This window comes from Cydia splendana, chromosome 20, assembly GCF_910591565.1.
Source record: "Cydia splendana chromosome 20, ilCydSple1.2, whole genome shotgun sequence".
Classification (NCBI taxonomy): Eukaryota; Metazoa; Arthropoda; class Insecta; order Lepidoptera; family Tortricidae; genus Cydia; species Cydia splendana.
In genome coordinates this window covers 4,180,001-4,206,707 of record NC_085979.1, presented here as the reverse complement: position 1 = coordinate 4,206,707, position 26,707 = coordinate 4,180,001, and the positions used below count along the sequence as shown (strand labels likewise).

Sequence of the window (26,707 nt, the reverse complement as noted above, 5' to 3'; positions counted from 1 at the left end):
TGGAGTTACCATGGTTACCAGTGCAAGTTGACACTGGGTTAATGGTTTAACCGGTTAACCCCGGGTTAGTGGGATGGTGCAAGCTAGGCTACAAACAACCCAATACTGTACCTATACCTATCAAAAGTTTGTGTTTTAATTGATTGCTTTGACCTACATTTATAATCAATTGTGATAAAATGTTAAAATGCGAATTAATTTTTAATATAACATTTTCATTAAAAAAAATGTTATTAACATTTGATAATTATAATCTTGCGATAATATTTGCTTTAAATAATTAATTGCTGGCGATCTGGGTCCTCATTAGTGGTTTAAGGGGAAGTTTATTGAGATAATTATATTTACATAAAATAATATTATTAATAAAAATTTGTTTTATTATTTTGAAGCTCACCCCTGGAAATAAAAATATTATGTAGCCAGAAATGTAAGGTTCCAGGAATCAGTTTTTGATATAGTATCCATTAGATTGGAGAATTTAATCACTTCCTAACTACTAATATTTTTAAGAATATTACTACTCATCTATTGCATCATTTTACCAATTTCTTTCTCTCAGTCTTAATTAGTAGGTAGTAAGATATTTAGTTTTTACTACCATGGTACTAATTACTATTACATTTTAAGTATAACATTCCCTTAAATATTAGAGATAAAACACATGCCACAACGCCTTATAAAGGCTGAAAACTGTTAATAATACTCATTTAGACTTAGACAAAATGGCGGCCACGGCGGCCATTTTATTTTTAGTGTACTTGTTTAATTTGTCATCTGGATACGTGTTGATGGGTAAGATCCTGTTTTATCTGACTTTGCAATTCCAATAAGTTCTCATTTAAGAATGACCGGGCCGTGTCCGGGCCGGAGCTTCCGGCGCATCGTTTTCTATGGAAAGCATCACGTGATCGCCTGTCATGTCAAAGAAAAGTAAGCGCCGGAAGCTCCGGCCCGGACACGGCCCGATCTAACGTGAGTCCTTTAGGTTATATGTTTTGTTTTGTTTCTGTTTATATTATTACTAGCTTTTGCCCGCGACTTCGTCTGCGTGGAATTAGAGACAGCAGCTAAAGTAGGTATAGCGCCCGGATAATGCTAATAGCAATCATTCAATTCGCGCATTGGTTACTTCAATTATTAGGGGAAGGTTGCTATCATTGGACCGGCGCTTTGAATGGACCATCTAAATATTTTAAAACCTACGCATGCTAGACAGAGATAGATAGACAAGGTACAAAGTGTCCTTGAGCGATCCAAGCGGCCCCACTGCTTCCTCATGCTCATGCGTGCCGCGCTTCTCGGCGACGAGTGACGTGAGCAAGTGAGTTTCGAGCGTTGGCGATGTAATAATTACGCGAAAGAGAAACGCAAGAAGTGTCATTATATTTGCATTTGTTTGAGTGTATTGACGTATGATGGTTAGAAAGCTATTAATCATTAAATTTATAATAATAGTTTCTGGTTACTTATACTCTCGCGTTTTGTACACATATTTAATTACACAAACGGGTCTACCGCGATATATAATTTCATTGTTTTTACCTTTAATTCCGATATTTCAGCTGAGTTGCACCAGCTGTGGTCACGGAAAGACCAATTAAAGGTAAAAATTCACAGATTTCGTGCCTCACACGACTATCGAGCACATTGGAAATGAATCTACGGAATTCGAAAAAATATTGTAGCTGAGCGACGAGAAAGTCTGGATAAGGAAAAAGTTACAAAATAAAACTACAACGTTGAATGATAATTATTTTATTCTTAGACTAACACAAGTATCCTGGACATAACGCATGTGAACAAACAAATTGCAAAATTTCCACACGCGTATCCAAGTTTGAATAATTGTCGCCGTGGCGCATAAGTATAGGTACATATTTCATTTTTCGATTAATAAGCAGGATATATTAATGTTCAAAGTACAAGAAAATTATTACACGGCAAATCCGTAGTCAACTCGAGAAGTGGTGATCGGCAGCGGCCCATTTGCTGCAAGATATGAAATTTTCTTGACAGCAGTTTGACGCGACGAGAGATGACCATAACAGCGTTTGTCTATGTTACACCAAACCTGAGTTCCAATAGGTACTACCAGGGTTCAGCATCAGCTATCTTGGGTAATGCTCTACCATGTGCTCATCATGACGAATCGGGTGTCCAAAACAGCGTGTGCCTATGTTGCACCAAACCTGAGTTCCGCTAGGTACAACCAGGGTTCAGCATCAGCTCTATCTTGGGTACTACTCTCCTAAGTGCTCATCGAGACGAGTCCGATGACCAAAACAGCGTGTGTTTATGTTGTATTAAACCACCAGACCATTTCGTGGCACTTTTTCTTTTTTATGTTCTTTTCTCTGTATAAGTTTTTATTTTGTGTTTCTCCCTCTCCCTCTCCCTCTCCCTCTCCCTCTCCCTCTCCCTCTCCCTCTCCCTCTCCCTCTCCCTCTCCCTCTCCCTCTCCCTCTCCCTCTCCCTCTCCCTCTCCCTCTCCCTCTCCCTCTCCCTCTCCCTCTCCCTCTCCCTCTCCCTCTCCCTCTCCCTCTCCCTCTCCCTCTCCCTCTCCCTCTCCCTCTCCCTCTCCCTCTCCCTCTCCCTCTCCCTCTCCCTCTCCCTCTCCCTCTCCCTCTCCCTCTCCCTCTCCCTCTCCCTCTCCCTCTCCCTCTCCCTCTCCCTCTCCCTCTCCCTCTCCCTCTCCCTCTCCCTCTCCCTCTCCCTCTCCCTCTCCCTCTCCCTCTCCCTCTCCCTCTCCCTCTCCCTCTCCCTCTCCCTCTCCCTCTCCCTCTCCCTCTCCCTCTCCCTCTCCCTCTCCCTCTCCCTCTCCCTCTCCCTCTCCCTCTCCCTCTCCCTCTCCCTCTCCCTCTCCCTCTCCCTCTCCCTCTCCCTCTCCCTCTCCCTCTCCCTCTCCCTCTCCCTCTCCCTCTCCCTCTCCCTCTCCCTCTCCCTCTCCCTCTCCCTCTCCCTCTCCCTCTCCCTCTCCCTCTCCCTCTCCCTCTCCCTCTCCCTCTCCCTCTCCCTCTCCCTCTCCCTCTCCCTCTCCCTCTCCCTCTCCCTCTCCCTCTCCCTCTCCCTCTCCCTCTCCCTCTCCCTCTCCCTCTCCCTCTCCCTCTCCCTCTCCCTCTCCCTCTCCCTCTCCCTCTCCCTCTCCCTCTCCCTCTCCCTCTCCCTCTCCCTCTCCCTCTCTGCCTCTGATCTCTATTTCTATTTCCACCACCACAAGAATGCATAGATTGTCGAATAGTGCGTTATCTACGCCCGTCTCAAACAGGATAGATAGAGTTAGACCAAGAAAAATCTGCAGCGATTTTGAAAGCCCACGCAGTGCAAGTGTTATTCTGCCGTCATAATCCCGATAATTCACAACAAACACCGATAACGAACTCTGCGAAACATGAAGTCATAAATGTCCTGTGAAAAATGTCGTTCTGACTTTTTGACTATTTTAAGGTTAGGCTACAGGGCAAACCCTTAACCCGATCGTCTTTGTTTTAGGCTCAAATTGTAGCTGACTAAATTGTCCAGAGCCGTTTTTCTCAAATTTTTGATATCATTCTTCGTTTCCAAATTATCGAGCACCAAAATCAAAAATTCGGAAAAAATTGAATTTTATTTTCACTATTTCGACCATAACTTTTTTTGTTTTTGACTTTCTCGAATAATTATTTTTGCACCTTACAGCTCTCGTGATTATGCGTCTTTTGAGCCTATTTTTTAATATCATATCTTCACAACTTTCCGAGATATAAGGGGATCGCACTTTTTCGTGAAATCGGACCGTATACTGGAGCGAACGAAAAGACATTTCCAATGTCAAAACAATGAAATTATATTGCGGTAGACCCGTTTGTGTAATTAAATATGAGTTTCTGGTTAGTTATTTTCGTTATTTTTATTGTGATTTTTTTGTTATTTGATACCTAGTTGCTATCAATGGACCGCATAGTTGCTATGTATGTCTTATTATCGGACCGGTCCAATCATGGCAACTTTTTTTTCAGTTTTAAATATGTCATCTAGTGTCTAAAGAAGGCTGCCATACGTCATGTACTTATCTTCCATTTATATATTTATACATACTCTTAATTATGCATAAATTCCAAAATAGAAAAATTCTTTAAGTGTTCCAACCTTTTTTATGAAATCAACCCACACATGGCCCTCTACATCTTACGACTATGCCTTTTCTCGCCCAAATTTTTGTACATCCTTCGCTGCGCCCCACTTTGGAAATTCCCCATAATTACTGCAAACATCGACCAAATTTTAAAGGACACCGTTAGTAAAATTCTGAACGTAACCTTCACATCCCCCAGTTGGATCCAAGCTACCCTCCCGATCAAATACGGCGGTCTTGGTATCCGTTTGACGGGCAGTTTAGCTCTCGCGGCCTTTTTGTCGTCTGCCTATAGCACGCTCACTCTCATTGGTGGTATATTACGTACCCCTTCAACCGCTAATGTGTCGGTGTCGTGCCTGGCGGACGCTGAATCGGCTTGGAGTGCAGACCATCCCGTCGAACGGTTACCAGAGGAAAAATCTAGCCAAGCAACATGGGACGTCATAAATATAAAATCGCAACACCAACTCCTACTACAAAACTGCCATAACGACTACGAACGGGCGAGGCTATTAGCCGTTTCCGAAAAGGAATCAGGACATTGGCTGCACGCGCTTCCATCGCGAAACCTTGGCTCCACTCTAGATCCTTCAGCCCTACTCTGCCACAGATGGCAAGAGACCTGACGGCTGCACTCTTGTGCCCTGGAGCCTTGGCCGCCCTTTAGCGTGGGACGCTACCTGCGTCGATACGCTAGCACCGTCCCACGTTGAGGGATCGGCCCGGAAGCCCGGGACTGCCGCGGACCAGGCCCAGACACTAAAGCGCCGCAAATATGCGTTCCTAACGGACACATACGATTTTGCGGCGCTCGCCATTGAAACACTGGGCCCATGGTCGACCGACACCAAACAGTTAATAAAGGAAGTGTCGGTCAGGCTAATAGGCGTCTCGGACGACCACAGGGCTGGCTCCTTCTTGGCTCAAAGATTAAGTCTGGCGGTTCAAAGGGGCAACGCCGCCAGCATTCTAGGGTCCATTCCAGAAGCGGGTAGCTTGGGAGAGATATTTTATATTTAGTATTTAGTTTTAGTTGTTAGTTTAAGGTTTTGTGTAAGTATTATTTTAACATTGTTGACAATATTGGTTACAGACTGAAATAAACACACTCCTTATATACTCTTAATAAAAGATAAAAAATATATTAAAAGAAATAAAAATGACAATTTCTATAAGTCTCCTTGATTGGACCATGAGCAAAAAAATCCTAAGTCCATTGATGGTGACTCCGTGGTCCAATCAAGGTGACCCTGGTCCAAACAAGGCAACAGTGCGAAAAATCCTTTTCACGGTTTTTCTCCTAGATTATTAAACTGTATTCATTTGTCTGTAAGGTAACGAATAAATATATTTCAATGGTTCAAAATTATCAAACTTGTTTTAATTTCTTACATGAATTGTGTAAATTATAAGGCAGCGAAATTAAGTGGTCCAATGATAGCAACCGTCCCCTAGGCAATTCATTAACTCTTTCAATTGCACTCTCTTCAGGGATGATTTCCGACATAAAAACTATCCTATGTCCTTCCCCGGGACTCAAACTATCTCTACACCAAATTTCAACTAAATCGGTTCAGCGGCTTAAGCGTGAAGAGGTAACAGACAGACAGTCAGGCAGACAGACACACTTTCGCATTTATAATATTATGGATTATTATTATTCTGCAAGCATACTTATACTATAAAGACGAAAATCTTTATAATAGGTATTAAGTATGGATGGATTTTAATGTTTATTACCTCGCCATTTCTTAAGGTGCAGTAGGTTCAGAAATTTGATATTTACGAGTCGCTTTTCGGTGAAGGAAAACATCGTGAGGAAACCGGACTAATCCCGATAAAGCCTAGTTTCCCCTCTGAGTTGGAAGGTCAGATGGCAGTCGCTTTCGTAAAAACTTTTTTTTTTTTTAACTTGTGCCTACGTCAATTCTTGGGATTAGTTGTTAAGCGGACCCCAGGCTCCCATGAGCCGTGGCAAAATGCCGGGATAACGTGAGGAAGTACAATAAGAAATATAATTTGTGTTATATTTTCAGACGACAATGAGAACCTGGACGAAATACTGACGCTGCCCTCTGAGTACAACATCAAGGCAGAACGGATTGACCTCATCGCTGACTTGAAGCTGCCCATGGAGCTATGGTATGATCTTCTTCGTTCCCTCATTGAGGAGGATAGGATCATTGCGTCAGTTGACCGTGCAGTGCCTGTTTCCGTCCACTTGGCGTAGTTGCTACAGAATTGCGTATAATTTGAATATATGCCCATATATTCGAATAATACGCAATTCTGTGTGACCCTATTTCGTGTGGACATAAGCGATGTGATTGCACGCTGCAGACTGCCGCCAGCCGACCACTTCATACTTCGATCAACACCGGCTTCCGACACGTCGGAGGGCAGGAGCCCAAGCGATATCTTACCGTACAAATCATTCTGTCATTTTTTGCGGGGGAAAACGTGCACACAGACGCACTTCTCACTCACTACATACAAAATATAATGTTGAATGATGACACAAATACGTCAAAGACAAATCTTGCACACCTCGATCTCTTTTTGTGTACGGATGAGTTACAACACGCACCGCGCTAGTTGTGTGCATGCCCAGTTGGGCATGTGCTTCGGCAGAGGGGAAATAGTGCGAATGCCGACTCCCTACCCGGTGTTGCTCAAAGATTTCAAAATCAAAAAAAAAAAAAACAAAATTTATTTATTTGTAAACATAGGTTAAATAAAGATCTTATCAGTTACATAGCGACCGCCGTTCGGTTCACGCGTCTTATCGCAATTCGATAAATGCGCCGACTCGCCGCGAGTAATTATTTAATATCACATTAGTGTGCCTTCTTCTAGTATTAGAGGGTGCTCCTGGCAACAGGAGCCCCTCATTTTAACATGGAAAACCTAACCCCGAACCCCAATGTAAGTTATGCCAATGTTACTTCTAAAAGTACCCACCCCAAAAAAGATCAAGCCATTATAATAGATTCTATTGAGGGAATCATGATACGAGACTACCTGTTATCGTTGTCAAAGGTCACCAAATCATCGTCGATCCGTTTCATATCACGTATATCCAATTCCAGAGTATGTGTGTACTTGGATTCAAAACAAACAGCTGACGAACTTATTGATCAAGTCAAAAAAGTGAAAGTCAAAGACCATACATTGGAGATTCGACCACTAATAACAAGAAATAAGCGAATCGTTCTATCCAATGTTTGCCCCGTCATTCCACACGAAATATTAGAGGAAAAATTCAATGAAATGAATATCAAAATCATGTCTCCTATTACTTACATGAAAGTTGGTATACCCGATGCTGGTTTTTCACATATTATGAGTTTCCGTCGACAAGTGTATGTTTCTCCGGAGGATGAAAAAAGGTTACCAGAATCGATGCTCATTAATTACGACGATACCAATTACTGGATTTACATCACAAATGACTCAATGAAGTGCTTTATATGTAATGGTATGGGACATTTAGCAAAACACTGTCCACAGAGTAATCAACAACAACTACCTCCATCAACACAACCTAACACCAGTCAGAGTCAACAAGAATGTGAAGACACTTCCAGCTACCGTCCTATGAATATTAACACATCTCAAATACAACCCCCCAACTTCAATACACCATCCAGTAAGCCACAATACAACAAAGGCAATAAGCGCATCCATTCAACAACCACATCAGAGATTTCAAACCCGGATCCGAGACAAGATGATATTCATTTGGAGGAGAGTTTACCACCACTGAGCGACAATACGGATGATACCGACAGTAACATTTCCATTGAAGAAGAACCGCCAAACAACAAGTCTCTTAAAAAAAAGAAGAAAACTTTAGACAACAGAACAGAAGAACAAGTTTGGAACGATATTCAAATTGAGTTGAATGGAGCTGAAAACACATCTCGCTTCTCTATAACATTGGACCAATTCGTAAGCCTTTTAGACAAATCACGCAATAAACAAAATATTCAAGAAATTATAGAAGACTACACCAATAACATTCCCGAATTAATTGATATGTGCTTATTCCTCCGTCCTAAATTGAGTAAGAACTTAAAAAACAGATGCTCAAGACTCTCCAGGAAACTGCAAGATATTAACTTAGGAAAGAAGACTCAATAACAATCCTTATATAAATAGAAGGTTAGTCTTATTTATGAAAATTTTGCAGTGGAACGTTAATGGCTTCCACGTAAGATTTGAAAATATAAAACTCATCTTAAATGAGGTTGACCCATTATGCTTTTGTATTCAAGAAACAAACTTTAAAAACAATTATTGCGCTAAGTTAAAAAATTACGAAACCTTTTATAAAAATCGTACACACAGCAGTATAGCCAGCGGTGGAGTAGCGACATATATAAAGCCTCACTCACTCCCTGAACGTATAGATATTAAAAGCAATCTTGAAGCAATAGCAATAAGAATTAAATTTCCACTGGCTATAACTATATGTAACTTATATTTGCCCAATAGCTGTTCCTTTGGTGAAGACGATTTAAAAGATTTAGTTAAACAGCTCCCAATACCTTTCGTGCTATTGGGAGACTTTAATGGTCATCATTTCAATTGGGGTTCAAAACATTGTGATCAGAGGGGTAAACTGATAGCTGATTGGTTAGATGTAAATGAGGATATTATTCTTCTCAACTCTCACCAGCCTACACACTTCAATTGCAGAAATGGCAATACTAGTAGTATAGATTTAACTCTTGCTTCACGAAGTATATCAACTTATTTCGATTGGAATGCATTTGAAGATCTTTACGACAGTGACCACTTCCCTATTATCATTTCATCTAGCGTAGACATGAGCCCAACTGTTCAAAAGATCCCACAGCATTGGAAATATCAGTGTGCAGATTGGTCGAACTTTCGCAGCGAAGTAGAATGTAAAATTAAACAATTAGATAAATTAAATCTCTCTTCCAATTTATGTATCAATGATGTAGTGCATGAATTTAATCAAATAATATTTAGTTCAGCTGAAAAATACATACCAAAGACCTCTGGAAAATTAAAAAAGAAACAAGTTCCTTGGTGGAACGAAAACTGCTCGAAATCACTAAAGGAAACTAAAAAAGCTTATAGAATTTATGTAAAGGAATCGAGGAAGTCTCAAAATAATCCGAATATCGAACATAATAATGAAGAGCAGCAACGAACACAAGAATTACTGAAAATAGAATATCGTAAAAAGAGATCGCAAACTAGAAGATTATTTAAAGATTGTAGAAAAACTAATTGGGAAAAATTTATATCCTCGATTAACAACCATACGCCCATAGGAATCATATGGCAAAAAATTAATTCTATTAACGGCCAGAAAAGGAAAAAGCAAACTATAATTTTTAAAAACAGTGAAGGAGAATTATGCTGTGACCCAAAAATAAATTCAGAATTATTAGTAACAGCTTTTGCCAAAAATTCGAGCTCAAACAACTACAGTAATGATTTTTTACAGTATAAAAACCAAATAGAAGGGGCCAATAGCATATTTGATTTACAAGATAATAGTAACCCAATTAATGAGGCCATTACACTACATGAACTTTGCTTAATTTTACATAAACTTGGAGATTCAAGTCCGGGGCCTGATCAAATATCCAATACCTTAATCAAGAAACTTCCCTTAGTAGCATTTGAAAGACTCTTGGACATCTATAACTACATATGGTCTAATCATGTTTTTCCTGATCAGTGGAGAGAAGCTACTGTTATACCTATCCAGAAACCTGGTAAACCTCCCACTACTACTGCAAGCTATAGACCCATATCTCTTACTTGTAATATATGTAAATTGTTTGAGAAAATTGTAAGTAATAGATTGAGATGGTACCTAGAGCATAATCAGTTTTTATCACCATATCAGTTTGGGTTCAGACAATTTAGGTCAACCTCTGATCATTTAGCCTTTTTAGAAAATGAAATTCTAACATCTTTTGCAAACAAAAATAATGTGGTAGCTATTGCTCTAGATTTAGAAAAGGCATATGAGATGGTGTGGAAACATAGAGTTATATCACTGCTAGAACAATTTAATATAAAAGGTAACATCCTTTCCTTTGTTGTAAATTTTTTAACTAATAGGACTATAAGGGTAAAAATTGATGATACAATCTCAGATACACTCAATACTGAAAATGGACTTCCACAAGGATCCGTTTTAAGTGTTATTCTGTTTTTGATATCGATAAATGATGTACTAGACGTAATAGAGCGACCCATTAAGGGGTGTTTATTCGCAGATGATCTGACAATATTATGTAGTGGTAATAATCTTAAACCTACCGAAAAACTTTTACAAAACACCTTAGATAAACTTAGTGAATGGTGTAAAAATACTGGGTTTAAATTTTCAGCTACAAAAACCGAACTCATGATCCTTTCAAAAAGAACAATCAAAGATACGATTAACTTAACTATTAACAATCATAAAATTAAAGAAGTTAAAAATTTGAAAATTTTAGGCTTAACCTTTGATCCTAAAATGAATTGGGTAAGTCATATAAAAAAGTTAAAGTCAGAATGCCATAATAGAATGAACATTGTTAAAATTTTATCATCCAATAAATGGGGCTCGGATAGTAGATGCATTAAAAATACCTACAAAGCATTAATTAGACAAAAAATCGATTATGGATCAATTATTTATGATTCGGCTTCTCCCACTATTTTAAAACTTCTAGAAAGCACACATAATACCTGTTTAAGGTTAAGTCTTGGAGCCTTTAGAACTAGCCCAGTAAACAGTATCCTTGCGGAAGCAGACGAAATACCCCTAGTGTTTCGAAGAAAAGAATTGTGCCTTTCCTATGCCATTAACCATATAACTAATAATAACAATTCGTTTCTCTCGAAAACTTCATTACCATCTGATATTGAATACAACCTACAGCCATCTCTTCCCGTCCCCTTAAGACTTAGAATTAAAAAATATCTAAACGAAATTAAATTTGAATTACCTACAGTATTTCCGCGTAAACTATCTGTGTACCCACCATGGAAAAATATCGAACTCAAAATTAACCTGGAAGTGGCTAACAACAACCCTCGAGATTCTACTCCTGACTATTTTTATAGGAACCTTTTTTATGAAATTAAAGATAAATACCCAGATTTTATGCATCACTATACCGATGGTTCTGTCTGTGAGGGTAGAACCGGTTGCGCGATCGTAACAACAAACAGTAGTCATAAGTACAGATTACCAAACTATTCATCTATTTTCACATGCGAAGCTGTTGCTATCCTTAAATGCCTAGAGGTAATTAACGAAAACTCGAGGGTTAAAAAACACATCATTTTTTCTGATTCAATGTCATCACTTAAGGCCCTGTCAAATATTAGAAACAAAGATCCCTTGATTAATTTAATAAGAGAAAACCTACTCAGCCTAATAGATAAGCAATTTCTAGTGGAATTATTCTGGATACCTAGTCATCAGGGTATTCCTGGTAATGAAAGGGCCGATACCGCTGCTAAAGACGCTTTGAGGTATGATCAATGCAATTACACGACTACCAACCACGAAGACCTCAAAAAATACCTTAAACTAAATATTAAAAGATTGTGGAACAGCCATTGGGTAAATAATAACAATAGCGCCTTATATGAAATAAGAAAATCAGTTTTCGAAAAGAGTACATTTTATGTAAATAATAGAAGAGATCAGTGGCCTATTTTATAAAGCTACAAGTTACAATTTACAAGCGGAAGTCTCGTTCTAACACATAGGGTTAGAAAGAGACTTCCGCTTGTAAATTGTAACTTGTAGCTTTATAAAATAGGCCACAGGTGATTATGAATAGATTACGAATAGGACATTGTAATGTGACTCATATATATCTTATAACTAAGGAAAGTAAAAAGAAATGCTTAAGGTGTAACAGTGATATATCTATCAAACATTTGTTTATTGATTGTCCGATGTATAATAATGAAAGATTAGCTGTTAACCTTCCTAAATGTTTAAAAGATTGCTTGAATGACTCAGAATGTACTGTAAAATTCCTTAAACTAGTTAAGTATTATAGATTGATTTGATACTGTATACTGTGGTCGCTAATGACCTTAGCTGTTTAAGCGACCTTAAATAAATAAATAAAAAAAAAAAAAAAGATCTTATACAATAATTTATGTTTCACTATGTTTTGCCATTTGGCATACAAATATAAAATCAGAAGCTTCGAGCAACACCGGCTTCCGACACATCGGAAGGGAGGGGCCCAAGCGATATCTCACCGTACAAATCTTTCTGCCATTTTTCGCGGGGGGAAAGGTGCACACAGTCGCACTTCTCACACACTTCCATACAAAATCCAATCTATAATGACTATTAATGACGACACAAATACATAGAAAATGACACACGTCAAAGACAAATCTTGCAAACCTCGATCTCTTTTTGTGTACGGACGAGTGACAAGTGTCACAACACGCACACTAACACATTTTCGTTGAAGTATGTTATTGTATTCTGAGAGATGAGAAGTCGGATTTGTCGCTCGACCGATCCGCAATTTGTACTGAGCGAGCAAAATCGATAAATCCAACAATTACATGAGACTAATAAAATATAATAATTGTGTTTGAATGTAATTAAACGTATGATATGTAAAAAAAAATATTACATGTGAAATGTAACACTTTCTTTTTGTAAATTTGATGTCCTCGACCTCTTTTTATAACAAAAAACCGAGCAAACAGGCATTTTTGTGCAGCAGTGTTCACGCGCGCGTCTGGACTCGGTCTAGTGAAAAATCCAAGTGCAACTAGTTTTATTACCCGCGCTAGATTAGATTGACGCGCTAATCTTGTACCTCGGCAGAGGGGAAATAGTGCGAATGCCGCCTCCCTTCCGTGTTGCTCGAAGATCAGAAGAGATGGAGCATGCACTAATTATAATATAATGTCAAGCGAAAATAATATGTAAAATGTCAAGCAAAATAAGAGTGTAAAAACGAAATTAAAATGTGTCCAGTAAATATTCCATTATCGAATAGTATGCTTTTTGTACCAAAAATCCATACAGGCATTTCTTAAATTCAATTAAATTATCTATTGTAATAATATGTCTTGGCAGCTTATTGTATATTTTAGGTGCCATCCCAAAAATACTTTTAGCAAGCAAAGCAGAGTTCACGGATTGGATGTAAATTTTGTCGCATCTGCGAGCACTTTTAAACATTGAAAATTGATGCATGTTGTTCTTGACATAAACCGCAGTTTCAAAAATGTATAGACATGGCAGGGTTAGTATATTGAACCTAATGAAGTGTGGTTTACAGGTTTCAAGTAACGGTAATCTACAAACAGATCTTATACATTTTTTTTGCGCCTTAAAAGCAGCCTCTCGATCAGTGGAATTTCCCCAGAACATGACGCCATATCTTAGTGCAGACGTGACATATGCATGGTAGGCAGTCAGTAAAGCAGACTCGTTAACTCTTTTACTTAGATTATACAATGCATAAGAAAATCTGGTGAGCTTATTACATACAATTTCAATTTGGTTTTTCCACGTCAACTTATTGTCTAAACTTAATCCTAAAAATTTTGTAATGTCAGTTTCATCAATAATATTATCTTTATATGACACAGTAAGATTAGGCAATTTGTCTACTCTTTGTTTAAAATTCATAATTTTTGTTCTATTACTGTTTCAAGCGTCTTGTTTATGTCAATTTGTAATGCATGTGGGTCTAAATCTGAGAAAACAATTGTACAGTCATCTGCAAAAAGGACCATGGGGTGATCTATAGCTAGTGGCAAGTCATTGATATAGATGATAAAAAGCAATGGGCCAAGTACGCTGCCTTTCATACGTACGTGCCCCACTCCGAGCACATTTGCCATTCATTCGCTCTAAAATTAAATGTTTATTTATTAAATGAGCATGAAACTAGGGTTCGGATTCAGCCAAAACTGCAAAGCGGAACATTCGGTTTCGACAAAAAAAATCGGTTTCAGTCACACACCAATCTCAACAATTGTTCACAGGTACAGCACGGAAATCAATCGATCCAGAGTAGACGTGTACGACGGTATGGTGAAACGTTATTACTATTGGGGCGAAGATGGCGCCACGGGGAACGACGGAACTGTCTACATGGTATGATGGTGATCAGACATAGGAATCCGCGGGGCAAATTGTGAATTAAGACTTTATGTTTGTGCACTTATGGTACTAATTACAACAAAATTTAGGCTGTTTTAAAACGATTAGGATTAGGATTAGGAAACTATTTTGTTGTAATTATAATATGTATTTAATATTTAAAACTTTCGCGTTTTGAACACATATTAACTCACATTTATAGACGGCTCTAACGCGAATTTTCTTCAATTATGTACCTTTATTTACCGACGTTTCGACACAGGTTTCATTGGTCGTGGTCGCGGCTGACTGATGTCCCAGCAAAATGTCAAAACAGAGATTTGTGCAACTACCCGACGAACCAATTAATTATTGTAATTAGTACCATAAGTGCGTTAGTGCACTGTGCATAAAGTCTTAATTCACAATTTGCCCCGCGGATTCCTATGTCTGATGATGATGTTTCGTATCTTCTTCTTTGTCGTCACTCTTGTCAGAGTGGTCGTGGTCGTCACAATCCGGTGGCAAGCGTCACAATCCGTCGCCATTCCTCCCGTACTGTAGCCCTTCTTGTACATTCATGGAGTGGTCCATTGAATGCATTTTTGACTAGGTCTGACCAACGCATTGGTGACCTACCGCGCCTTGTGCCTTTGACTTTTCCTTGCACTACAAGTCATTCCACAGATGTATCGTTTCGATATGTAATGTGTCCAAAGATGTTTTAGTATAGTGAAGTGTTAAGGTCTATGCCCACTACACGGTACCATATCATGACCGTAGTAGGAACGTGTCAGGCAAAAGAATATTCTTTGTATGCCCACTAGCACGTTCCGTGCACTAGCTCGTCACCGAGCAACACCGTCCCGTGCCATACACGGAACGTCAAAAATTGTCGACGAGAATATTTTACCGGTGCCGAAACCACAGAATAAATAATAGTATTATTGTCGCAGTCAAAAGTGTGAACTGGTCAAAAGAACTTTTAACCGACAAAAACAGGCAAAACTGCTTTTGACTGAGCATGTTGGTCAAAAGTAGTTTTACCTGAAAATCATTGGTTAATAGTAATTGTGACTGTTACTATCAGTCAAAAGTACTTCCAGAAATAGGTAGGTTAGGGTTATTTTTTTTTTTGCTACGCCCTAAAAACGAAACTGTTCCCAGAGATAGGTAGGTTAGGGTTTTTTTTTTGCTACGCCCAAAAAACGAAACTGCTGCCAGAAATAGGTATGATTTTCAGGTAAAACTACTTTTGACCAACATGCTCAGTCAAAAGCAGTTTTGCCTGTTTTTGTCGGTTAAAAGTTCTTTTGACCAGTTCACACTTTTGACTGCAACATTATCATCCGAAACGCTCCGTGCACGGGTTATATAACCGCGTATGCTGATCGTTCTAAGCCCGTTATAAACGCGTTGCCGAATCTTTTTATTATTTGTACTTTTGCCACGAATAAATGTTTCTACCTAAATATTTATATTTTCAAATTTCTAGGCGTACCCTAAATGGACTGAGAAGGAGGGTCATACGATCTTTTGCTCGAAGACCGACATGTACGAAGAAGCGCCGGTGGACGCTTTTCCGACGGAAGAGGAATACGTTTATGCAGGTAAAGATTTCGCTATTCATAATATAACATCTTACGGCCTGGCCACGACATTGGTCTAAGGCGACTGGCGAGGCGTCTGGCGGCGCGGCAAACGCGAGCGACCGCCAGGCATGCCACGTACTTTCAGTAGCGGCGGCAGCGACTAGGAGCGGTTGGGACGTAGACGTATTTAAAAACATGATTTTTTTTTTCAAAAGTGCCACTTCAGTGCCTAGAATATATGTAATTGTTTGTCAATGGGTGCATGGGCTAACTACAGGACGACAAATTTATTTACATCTAGTTTAGTATTTTATATATTGTATATATAAAGCATCCAAAAAAAAACGAGTACACAAGAATGAGTGTGGAGACGTCACAACATACTTAAATACGCGAAAGTACATTTAAAATTTCAATAATAAACGCTTCCGTGTCCATGTCGCTCGAAAAAAAAAAACAAAATGTTTTGTTCCGCATCGCCCCGCTCGATCCGTCTCGCCGCCTAGGCCGGTCGCGCCTTATACATATATGTATTATTATACTCTTTGGTCGCGCCGCTCTAAATTCGTGGCATCGCCCGCCCTGCCCGATACAAATGTTCGAGTCGCGCGCCGCCCCGCTCGCCGCCGCCGCCGGTCGCCCGGTGCACGCCGCACGCGTTGCCGCTCGGCGACAAGGCTCGTGGCATGCATCAGTGTTGGCCGAAAGTTAATGCAAATTGAAAATGTTGGCCATTAACCATTATAAATTGAATCGTAAACTGTAATCGTCCGTTACGGTTTAAGGTTCAATTTATAATGGTTAATGGCCAACATTTTCAATTTGCATTAACTTTCGGCCAACACTGGCATGCATTATGCGTCGCCGGGTTATTGTTTTTGCGACTTACCGCCAGTCGCCGCCGCCGATCGCCTTAGACCAATGTCGTGGCCAGGCCGTTACTCCTAGCAGGCGTGGCTCACTCCGCGATTGCGTCGCTTTGCTACAGGTAGCTAAAAGTACATCCGTTCCACACCAATTTTGGTGGCTAGCCATAAGCCGCGCGTGGCGCTGTCGCCACCTAGCGGCCATACCTGTCCTGATCGTAACAGACGCGTTTTGTTAGAGAGTGTCTTCTGTACCTAAAGCACTACCACCAGTTTTAACATTGACAGATACGCTCGCGTCTAAGTAATTTACTTTCTGTACATCTCGCTTGCACTAATATGCAAGTACGAGCGAGATGCATACAAAGTAACTTACGTAGACGTGAGCGTATATGTCAATGTCAAAACTGATGGTAGACGTACTAGTACTATTATTTATTCTGTGCTCCTAGGTACTTAAATAAGAGAGAAGAGATATATTCAAACTTGATTTCAGGCAAAACGTATCACGAGGGTCAGAAGGTAGACGTGTGGAAGTTCACGAGAGATGATGAAGACACACGAACAGAGCTCGTTCTTTACAGCCACAGGACGGAGCGAGGTGAAGATGTACCAGTGCAGTAAGATAAACATTTTTATTTCTTTATCTACACACATATCCTAAACCCTTTTTCTACACACATTGTTTTAATAGCAAACGCTTTATACTTAGCAATGTGCAACTTGCAGAACTTAAAGAGCATTCTCAAAATTTCTGGAAATTTTCATAAGAAAATTCTCATGCAAGTTTCCACTGAGAAAGTTCAGATCAGGGATTATTACCTACTCCATGTACTTAACTGCTTACGACGGTTTCATTTAACATTTACTTAACTCATTTGCGTCTATTTCGCATATGTCATAAAACCGGACAAGTGCGAGTCGGACTCGCCCATTGAGGGTTCCGTACTTTCTAGTATTTGTTGTTATAGCGGCAACAGAAATACATCATCTGTGAAAATTTCAACTGCCTAGCTATCACGGTTCATGAGATACAGCCTGGTGACAAACGGACGGACGGACGGACCGTCCGTTTTTACCCTTTGGGTACGGAACCCTAAAAAATCGAAACTAACTGTAAGAAGGATTGACAATAAACGTGCAGAAAAAAATCCCGAGAATATTTCATGAGAACTTTGCAATTCATGACAGTTCTCTTTGGCACATTGCCATTTATACTTGAGATTAAAATACTGTTACAGAATAGAAAAGAAAGTGTTTAATACGATGTTGGGATCATTAGAGAAACACGTTATATTTAACTACGACCAGTTCAACCCTCTGTTCTGCGAGGAAGATGTTGATGCCGAGAAAGGTTTGTAAAACCACATTCATTCCCAAACTGCACAACGGGACTTAATCGCAGAAATAAAATAGATTGCAGTTGTGGTAGTTCCTATATCGGAGAAACTAAGCGCACCATAGCAGAAAGAGTTAAGGAACATATCGCAGCTGTCAAAAATCGTCAGGTCAACAAGTCTGCGGTGGCTGAGCATTTGCTGGAGTCAGGACCAAACCACTGGATTGAGCTGCATAACCCTAAAATCCTCTCCACGGATCGCCATTTCTACAGTAGAAAAGTGCGGGAAGCCATTGAACTCAAAAAACATTGCAATTTTAATCGGGACGAGGGTTTTAAGATCTCATCCACATGGAATCCAGTCATTAGTAAATGTAAGCGGAAACGAATATCGACAGTCGATAAATCGAATATCGTTAGTGTTGTGTGTCGACAGAGTGACATCCCTAGTGCGCAAAACGTTCAAACTGATAAACAAGACCAAGTGCGGGTAGTTCGAAAAACTCGCGCGGCTAGAAGATGTTGATGTCAACTTGAGCCAGTCTTCTCCGAGACCACGGGGACAACGCCGTCCTCGAAACGTCGGAGGTAAATCTTAAAACTTAAATACGCGATTAAGTCCCGTTGTGCAGTTTGATAATGTTTAATAATCGTGAAAGTTTAAATCAGTGTTTCACATTCATTCCGATAATAACTACATATATTTCGTTCACTCACGTTAGACCGCGCCGTATATGGGCCGGAACTTCCAGCGCATCACGTGATGACCTATCATGTGATAGAAAAATTAGCGCCGGAAGCTCCGGCCCGGACACGGCCCGATCTAGATGTAGATGAAACTAAACCCCAAACATGAGATGCTAATAAAGCCAAGGGAATGAGAATTTTTCAGGAATGACCCACAGAGTTTTTTTAGCAGTTTTGAGGAATGTAACTCGGCCGGAATAGGGATTGCCTGCCTCGTATCACTAAACAGCTTCTCTTCGCCTCGGCTGGTAATGCTGGCTTTTGTAATAATTTGCCATTTCGACATGATGGTCGCATTAGCCTAGGTACAATCACCTGCAATAATATGTTACTCTTTAAAGGCCGCAAAAATATGTGACACGCTCTAATTTACAAATAAAATCGTGTCAGATATTTCTGTTCTGCGGCCTTCTTTGTGTAACATATTATTGCAGCTAACTGTACATGACAATGATAGTGTCAGTGTTAGTGTCATCTTTATTGTTATTTTTAGAGGGATCGTGTGAATGGACCCCTGATGACTTTGATGGGCACATGAAAATGTTACATCCTGCATTCCATAACGATCTTGATGTAGCGTTCAACAGGTATGAAGTACACACATCAAACGTTACTCGAAATACTTCGTGTAACACACGGTTGCTGCGTCGCCAGTTCCTTTTTCTTTGCACTTGGCTGGACACGCTACCGCGTGTCTATACTCTGTATCTTAAAGTATTTAAATAAAATTAAACAAACAATTTAATAATTAAGTAAATTTTCGGGTAGTTATAACATTTATTGGTTAACCAACCAAATACAAAACTGTCTGGATCTGTCACTGAACGACCTGACTTTAACCTACATTATTTGATCGTGTAATGTTTTCATCTACCCTCAAATGGCGTAATGGCGTGGCGCCTGGCGTAGATTTTGTTTACTTTTATTTAAATACCTAAAGATACAGACTATAGATATTCATATTTTTGTCTTATTTCTTTTGCCTTCCGTGTTGACTGTAGATTTAAGGATTAAATACTTATTTCATAGAAGACCCGAAGCTTCTAAAAATATGGAGTTACTGTTTTCACAAAATTTTCATACCTACTTATTTTTTTACAGCTTTAAAAAGCACCACGGCAGAAACTATCAGAGCAAGAAAGAACATGACATGAGAAGAGATATTTTTCACAAAAATTGGAAGTTAGTAAATTTATATTATATTTGTAAAAAAAATATACATATTTATCTGTAATTTTCCATTTATGTACCATTTATGTCTCACACTGTCAAAAATTTATCAGATCTCATGAAGAGCCAAGCTTCTAACTACACGCCCTAACTCTACAAAACTTCACAAACTACATCTTAGTCAAAATATGTGAAGCATCTTACTGCAAAATAAAATAAGCGAAACATATAAAAAATATATTTTTGTTCACATATTTAATTACACAAACGTACGGGTCTACCGCGATATAATTTCATTGTTTTTACCTTAAATTTCGACGTTTCAGCTGAGTTGCAGCAGCTGAATTGTTGAAGAGTTGTTTGTGTAATTAAATATGTGTACAAAACGCGAGAGTTTAAAGTGTTATATATTTTTGTTACACTTACCATTCACAGATTAGTCGTAGACCACAACCGGCAGAACCTCGGCTTCAAGCTGGCCCTGAACCACCTCTCGGACCTCACAGCAGCCGAAAAAGCCTACATGAGCGGTGGGAGACGATCCCCACACCCATCTGCTACAGTCCCCTTCCCACACAGCGAGAGACAAGTTGGAGACATCGTGACACAGATACCGGAGGAATATGACATGAGGCTGGAAGGCATTATATCACCTGTCAAAAGTAAGTTTAGATTTGTAACAAATACGTTACAGTCCCCTTTCCACACAGCGAGAGACAAGTTGGGGAGATCGTGTCACAGCTACCGGCGGAATATGATATGAGGCTGGAAGGGATCATATCACCTATTAAGAGTACCTACCTTGAACCTCTCGGACCTCACACCAGCCGAACGGGTGCCCATGAGCGGCGGGAGACGATCCCCACACCCGTCTGCTACTGTACCCTTCCCCCACACTGAGAGACAAGTTGGGGAGATCGTGACACAGATACCGGAGGAATATGATATGAGGCTGGAAGGGATTATATCGCCTGTCAAAAGTAAGTACCCTGAACCTCTCGGGCCTCACACCAGCCGAACGGGCCCACATGAACGGCGGGAGACGATCCCCACACCCGTCTGCTACAGTCCCCTTCCCCCACACCGAGAGACAAAGTTGGAGACATCGTGACACAGATACCGGAGGAATATGATATGAGGCTGGAAGAGATTATATCGTCTGTCAAGAGTACGTACCCTGAACCTTTCGGACGTTAGGCCAGCCGAACGGGCCCACCTGAGCGGCGAGAGACGATCCCCACACCCGTCTGCTCCTGTCCCCTTCCCTCACACCGAGTAACAAGTTGGGGAGATCGTGACACAGATACCGGAGGAATATAATATGAGGCTGAAAGGGATTATATCGCCTGTCAAAAGTACGTACCCTGAACCTCTCGGGCCTCACACCAGCCGAACGGGTGCACATGAGCGGCGGGAGACGATCCCCACACCCGTCTGCTACAGTACCCTTCCCTCACACCGAGAGACAAGTTGGGGGCATCATGACACAGATACCGGAGGAATATGATATGAGGCTGGAAGGCTGTCAAAAGTACGTACCCTGAACCTCACGGGCCTCACACCAGCCGACCGGGCCCACATGAACGGCGGGAGACGATCCCCACACCCGTCTGCTACAGTCCCCTTCCCTCACAGCGAGAGACAAGTTGGAGACATTGTGACACAGATACCGGAGGAATATGATTATGAGGCTGGAAGGGATTATATCGCCTGTCAAAAGTACGTACCCTGAACCTCTCGGGCCTCAGGCCAGCCGACCGGGCCCACCTGAGCATGAGTGGTGGGAGGCGGTCCCCACACCCATCTGCTACAGTCCCACTCCCCCACAGTGAGAGACAAGTTGGGGACACAGATACCGGAAGAATATGATATGAGGCTGGTAGGCATTATATCACCTGTGAAAAGTAAGTTATAGCCGTCATAGACAATGATTTCGGACGCCCCGGCCTGGGCAAGGCCCGGTCTAGCGTGAGCCATCCTTTATCTTATTAAGTCTATAAATAAGTAAGTAAAAGCTCCTGTTTGTTACAGACCAGGATAAATGTGGGTCCTGTTGGACCTTCGCGACGGCTGCGGCGGTAGAAGGGGCCCTGGCGAGACTAGACGGACGTCTTCTGGACCTCAGCGAGCAGTCCATCATTGACTGCACTTGGGAGTAAGTTGGTATAGTGCCAATATATATACACGTGAACTGACAAGCGATATTGAACCTCTCTAATGGCTCCTCTATACAATGACCCAGCGCTGGACCAGATAGAGATAGAGATAGAGTGGAGGCAGATCTCCGTGAGCTCAGCGTTGGCGAAAGCTGGCGGATACCGCTCTGGACCGAGCAAAGTGGCGTGCTCTTGTGTTGGAGGCCAAGACTCATTTAGAGTCACCGCGCCAACCAAGTAAGTAAGTAAGTGGACCAGCGAGATGGCCATGCGATGGTTCAGAGCACGCACTATTGTATGGGCCACGTGTAGATATGTACATACGTACCATCGCGATGTAGCTTGTGCATAATTGTTTTCCATCGTATTTTCTCGGAAACGTTCGTATTTGTCACGCTAGTTCAGTCAATGTCAGTACTTTTTGTACCGAGACTGACTGAATTAGCAAGACACGTTCGTAAGTTTCCGTGGAAAACGATGGAAAACAATTATGCACTAGGTACATCTGTATAAGCATTGCTTAGTTTGGGACTAAGTTGATTTGTGTAAAGACTGTCCCCAAATATGTTTCTTTTCTATCAGAGGTATTAGCGAGGGATGCAATGGCGGGTTTCCCAAGGAAGCTCTGAGGCACATCATGAAACACGGGATCCCTCTTGAGGAGGACTATGGCGGTTATTTGAACGAGGTAATTATAAATGGTATCCTAAAGATATTTCCTGTAAAGTTAGATACTCCGTTAGCAAGACATTGGAACAGTCTACATTGTACTGGATCCGTTGATGACTGACAGGGTGTCTAACTTTATATATAATTATTAATCTTCTTCTAATAATGTTACTAACCATAGTTTTGATAAGTCTTGTAAATATGTAATTTACTAACAATTTTATGGATATGGGGTCGATTTTTGAATATCGATCGCTCGATTTCGTCACTCGAAAATCTGTGGAAAAAGGCGAAAAGCTAATTTTTCAAATACGGGCGATATAAATTTGGAGTCCAGTGGTATTGACCACTCGTTTTCAATTCTGTTAGTAGAATTAAAATGCCTAGTAGTGGAGATATTATTGAACGAAATACACGAAATCGAGCGGTCGAAATTAAAAAATCGGACCCATGTATGTCTGAATGAAATAAATTGGATTGAATTGAATAAATTTAGAATCTAGAAGACTAAGCTAATGTTGCACCCATTGAAAGATCAAAGTGGGGTACCGATGTAGTGGATAATTGTTTTCCATCGTATTTACTCGGAAACGTTCGTATTTGTCGTGCTAGTACAGTCCACGTCAGTACTTATTGTACCGAGAGTGACTGAAATAGCTCGTACGTTCGTACGTTTCCGTGGAAACACGATAGAAAATAATTAAGTAAATAATTATACACTACAGTTGTAGATACCTAAATATATTATAGTTAGTTTTTTTAGCATTAGAAATAAGGTAAACAATCATGATGTGTCTTTTTATTGAAAAACACGTTTTTAAAAATAAGTCACGGCAAATATGTAACAATTATGAATCTAATACTACCATTTATATTCCTCTGCTTTCATAATAAGTACTAGTTACTGATTTTTAAAAAGCGTTTTTCTATTAAAAGACACGTCAAGATCGCTTACCTTCGTTCTAATGCTAAAAAAAAACTCACACCACACCACACGAAATAAAACTCCAGAAAAACGTAGATCGCAGAGGAGTAAAAGAGAAAGATACCCACAATTTACGAATTTCGGTGTTTGTACATGACAATTTGATTTTAGAACGGCTACTGTCACCTCGAGAACGTGACTGAAGTGTTCAAGATCCGCGGTTTCACGATGGTGACGCCACTGAGCGTGAGCGCCATGAAAGTGGCGTTGTACAAGTATGGACCTGTCATCGTCACCATTCAGAACAACGACGCCTTCAATTTCTACCGGAGCGGCGTGTTCTACGACCCCACCTGGTAATATTTCGCTTACTTATAATGTTCAAACACTGGAATGTACCGGAAGGCGCAGTGTGGGAAGACCCCCCACAAGGTGGACTGGTGGTAAAGGTCGCGGGAGTCCGCTGGATGTGGGTGACGCAAGACCAGTCATTGTGGCACTCTTTGGGGGAGGCCTATGTCCAGCAGTGGACGTCCTCTGGCTAATATGATAATGATGATGATGATAATGTTCAAATAATCGGACAAGTGCAAGTCGGCCTCGCCCACTGAGGGTACTTTTTAGTTTTTGTTGTTATAGCGGCAACAGAAATACATCATCTGTGAAAATTTCAGCTGTCTAGCTATCACGGTTCATGAGATACAGCCTGGTGACAGACAGACGGACAGACGGACTGTGAAGTCTTAAGGCGTATCCAAATTAGTCCATTTTTCGCCAATCTGATTAAATTGCCCGATCGAATCAGGACGTGCCGCCGATAATAATGACCGATATTACCGATAAAATTAGGTGCGAACGCAAGAATACCAATTTATGACGCCAGTATTTTCGTTCTGGGGCATTTTTTGAATTTGGAGGACTCTAATATCACCATAAATCTAAAATTGGAGATTGACGCCAATTTCATTTCTGATCAAATCGACCGATTTGGTCAATCCCGTCTGGATACCGCTTTAGTAATAGGGTCCCGTTTTTACCCTTTGGGTACGGAACCCTAAAGAGCAGTACAATCAAGGAGTATGAATCCAGCCACTTCGTACCTTATCCACAGAATAAGAATAGTTCTACCGTAGAGAAACACTTCCTACAAAACCGTAGTTTGACAGCGATTCAAGGACGAACCGTGACATGCTGTCCCTTTCTAATGGCACTATCCCTTTCGGCTATTCAGTCGAAATTCAAGTCATTATCTTAGCTGTGGTCTTGCACGCAAAGGGACGTCAATTTCTATACCCAAAGGGTAAAAACGGGACCCTATTACTAAGACTCCACTGTCCGTCTGTCTATCGGTCGTTCACCAGGCTGTATCTCATGAACCGTGATAGCTAAACAGCTGAAATTTTCACAGATGATGTATTTCTGTTGCCGCTATAACGACAAATACTAAACACAAAGTAATTTTTTTAAGTGGGGCTCCCATACAACAAACGTAATTTTTTTGCCGTTTTTTGCGTAATGGCATACGGAACCCTTCGTGAGCGAGTTCGTAGTCAGGATTGCGAGATTTGCGAGCCCATTTCATCCTTATAGGAGAAAAAAAGTGTCCTAAAATTTCCATACATTTTTCAAACATTCCTTTTTGTTACCGCCATATCAAGGTATAATATAGGGAAATGGTAGCACTATAGGAAAAAACTCTGGGACATTTTTTTATCCCATAAGGATTGAAAGAGCTCGTGATTCTGAGTAGAAATAACACAAAAGTGGCAAAAAAGGTCACAATATATAAAAACCGGCCAAGTGCGAGTCTGACTCGCGTTCCAACGGTTCCGTACATTACACAATTTTTACCAATGTATTTTTTAGAGTTCCGTACCCAAAGGGTAAACACGGGACCCTATTACTAAGAGTACGCTGTCCGTCCGTCCGTCCGTCCGTCTGTCACCAGGCTGTATCTCATGAACCGTGATAGCTAGGCAGTTGAAATTTTCACAGATGATGTATTTCTGTTGCCGCTATAACAACAAATACTAAAAAGTACGGAACCCTCATTGGGCGAGTCCGACTCGCACTTGTCCGGTTTTTTTTATGTGAAACGTGAGTGAAATGTATTTAAAATTTCCGTAGCCCGGGGTCGGATCAAAAACTAAGTAATTAAGTCTGACTCACGCTTGACTGCACATTTCTAATAGGTTTTCCTGCCATCTACAGGTAAAGAACTATTTTTTTAAGTATTTATTTTCAAAATTTTAGACCTCGTAGTTTCGGAGATAAAGGGGGGGAATGGTCATTTTTTGCCTATTTTCTTCAATTACTTCTAAACTGTTTATACTAAAATTATAAAAAATATATTATATATTTGAGATTCTTACAATGAGCTCTTTCATTTGATATATAACACGATATAGTTTAAAAACTTATTTTTTTAATTTTCACACTTATCCCCCTAAGTGTGTTTACGTTACATGTTCGTCTTTGGGTCAAAAACTTACATATGTTAACTTACAAATTTCAACTTAATTGGTCCAGTAGTTTCGGAGAAAATAGGCTGTGACAGACTGCAGACTGACGGACTGACAGACAGACAGACAGACAGACAGACATACAGACAGACAGACAGACAGACAAATTTCAACTTAATTGGTCCAGTAGTTTCGGAGAAAATAGGCTGTGACAGACTGCAGACTGACAGACTGACAGACAGACAGACAGACAGACAGACGCACGAGTGATCCTATAAGGGTTCCGTTTCTTCCTTTTGAGGTACGGAACCCTAAAAATGGCAAAAAATAAATGAAACGCTCTTAACAACCGTTTCTTTCCAGTGTGAGTGACTACGTCGGTCACGCCATCACCATCGTCGGCTACGGCAGTCGAGATGGGGCAGACTACTGGATCGTGAAGAACTCCTTCGGCCAGCAGTGGGGGGAGGACGGCTATATGTTGCTCTCCTCTTCCAACAACAACTGCTTCGTGCTCAATGAACCGTACTATCCTGTAGTTTAG

The 26,707-nt window shown here is 40.6% G+C and overlaps 1 protein-coding gene across 1 annotated transcript; it reads left to right on the top strand.

Annotated features, from left to right (window-relative positions):
- Positions 1-698: 698 nt before the first annotated feature.
- Positions 699-26,707, top strand: LOC134800898 (cathepsin K-like). Its single transcript, XM_063773433.1, has 13 exons — positions 699-795; positions 6,154-6,259; positions 14,141-14,252; positions 15,733-15,847; positions 17,192-17,315; positions 17,937-18,049; positions 19,275-19,368; positions 19,883-19,963; positions 20,387-20,613; positions 21,983-22,106; positions 22,690-22,795; positions 23,873-24,057; positions 26,527-26,707. The coding sequence occupies exons 1-13, from the start codon at positions 726-728 to the stop codon at positions 26,705-26,707; spliced, it is 1,638 nt and encodes a 545-aa protein (XP_063629503.1). The 5' UTR covers positions 699-725.

What these genes read in the sequence shown, in the direction of transcription:
- LOC134800898 (XM_063773433.1), top strand. Translation starts at nt 726, where the DNA reads ATGGCGGCCACGGCGGCCATTTTATTTTTAGTGTACTTGTTTAATTTG. An exon ending in ACGACGGAACTGTCTACATG is followed by an intron (nt 14,253 to 15,732) that starts GTATGATGGTGA and finishes TCAAATTTCTAG; the next exon opens with GCGTACCCTAAATGGACTGA. An exon ending in CATTATATCACCTGTCAAAA is followed by an intron (nt 20,614 to 21,982) that starts GTAAGTTTAGAT and finishes TGTTTGTTACAG; the next exon opens with ACCAGGATAAATGTGGGTCC.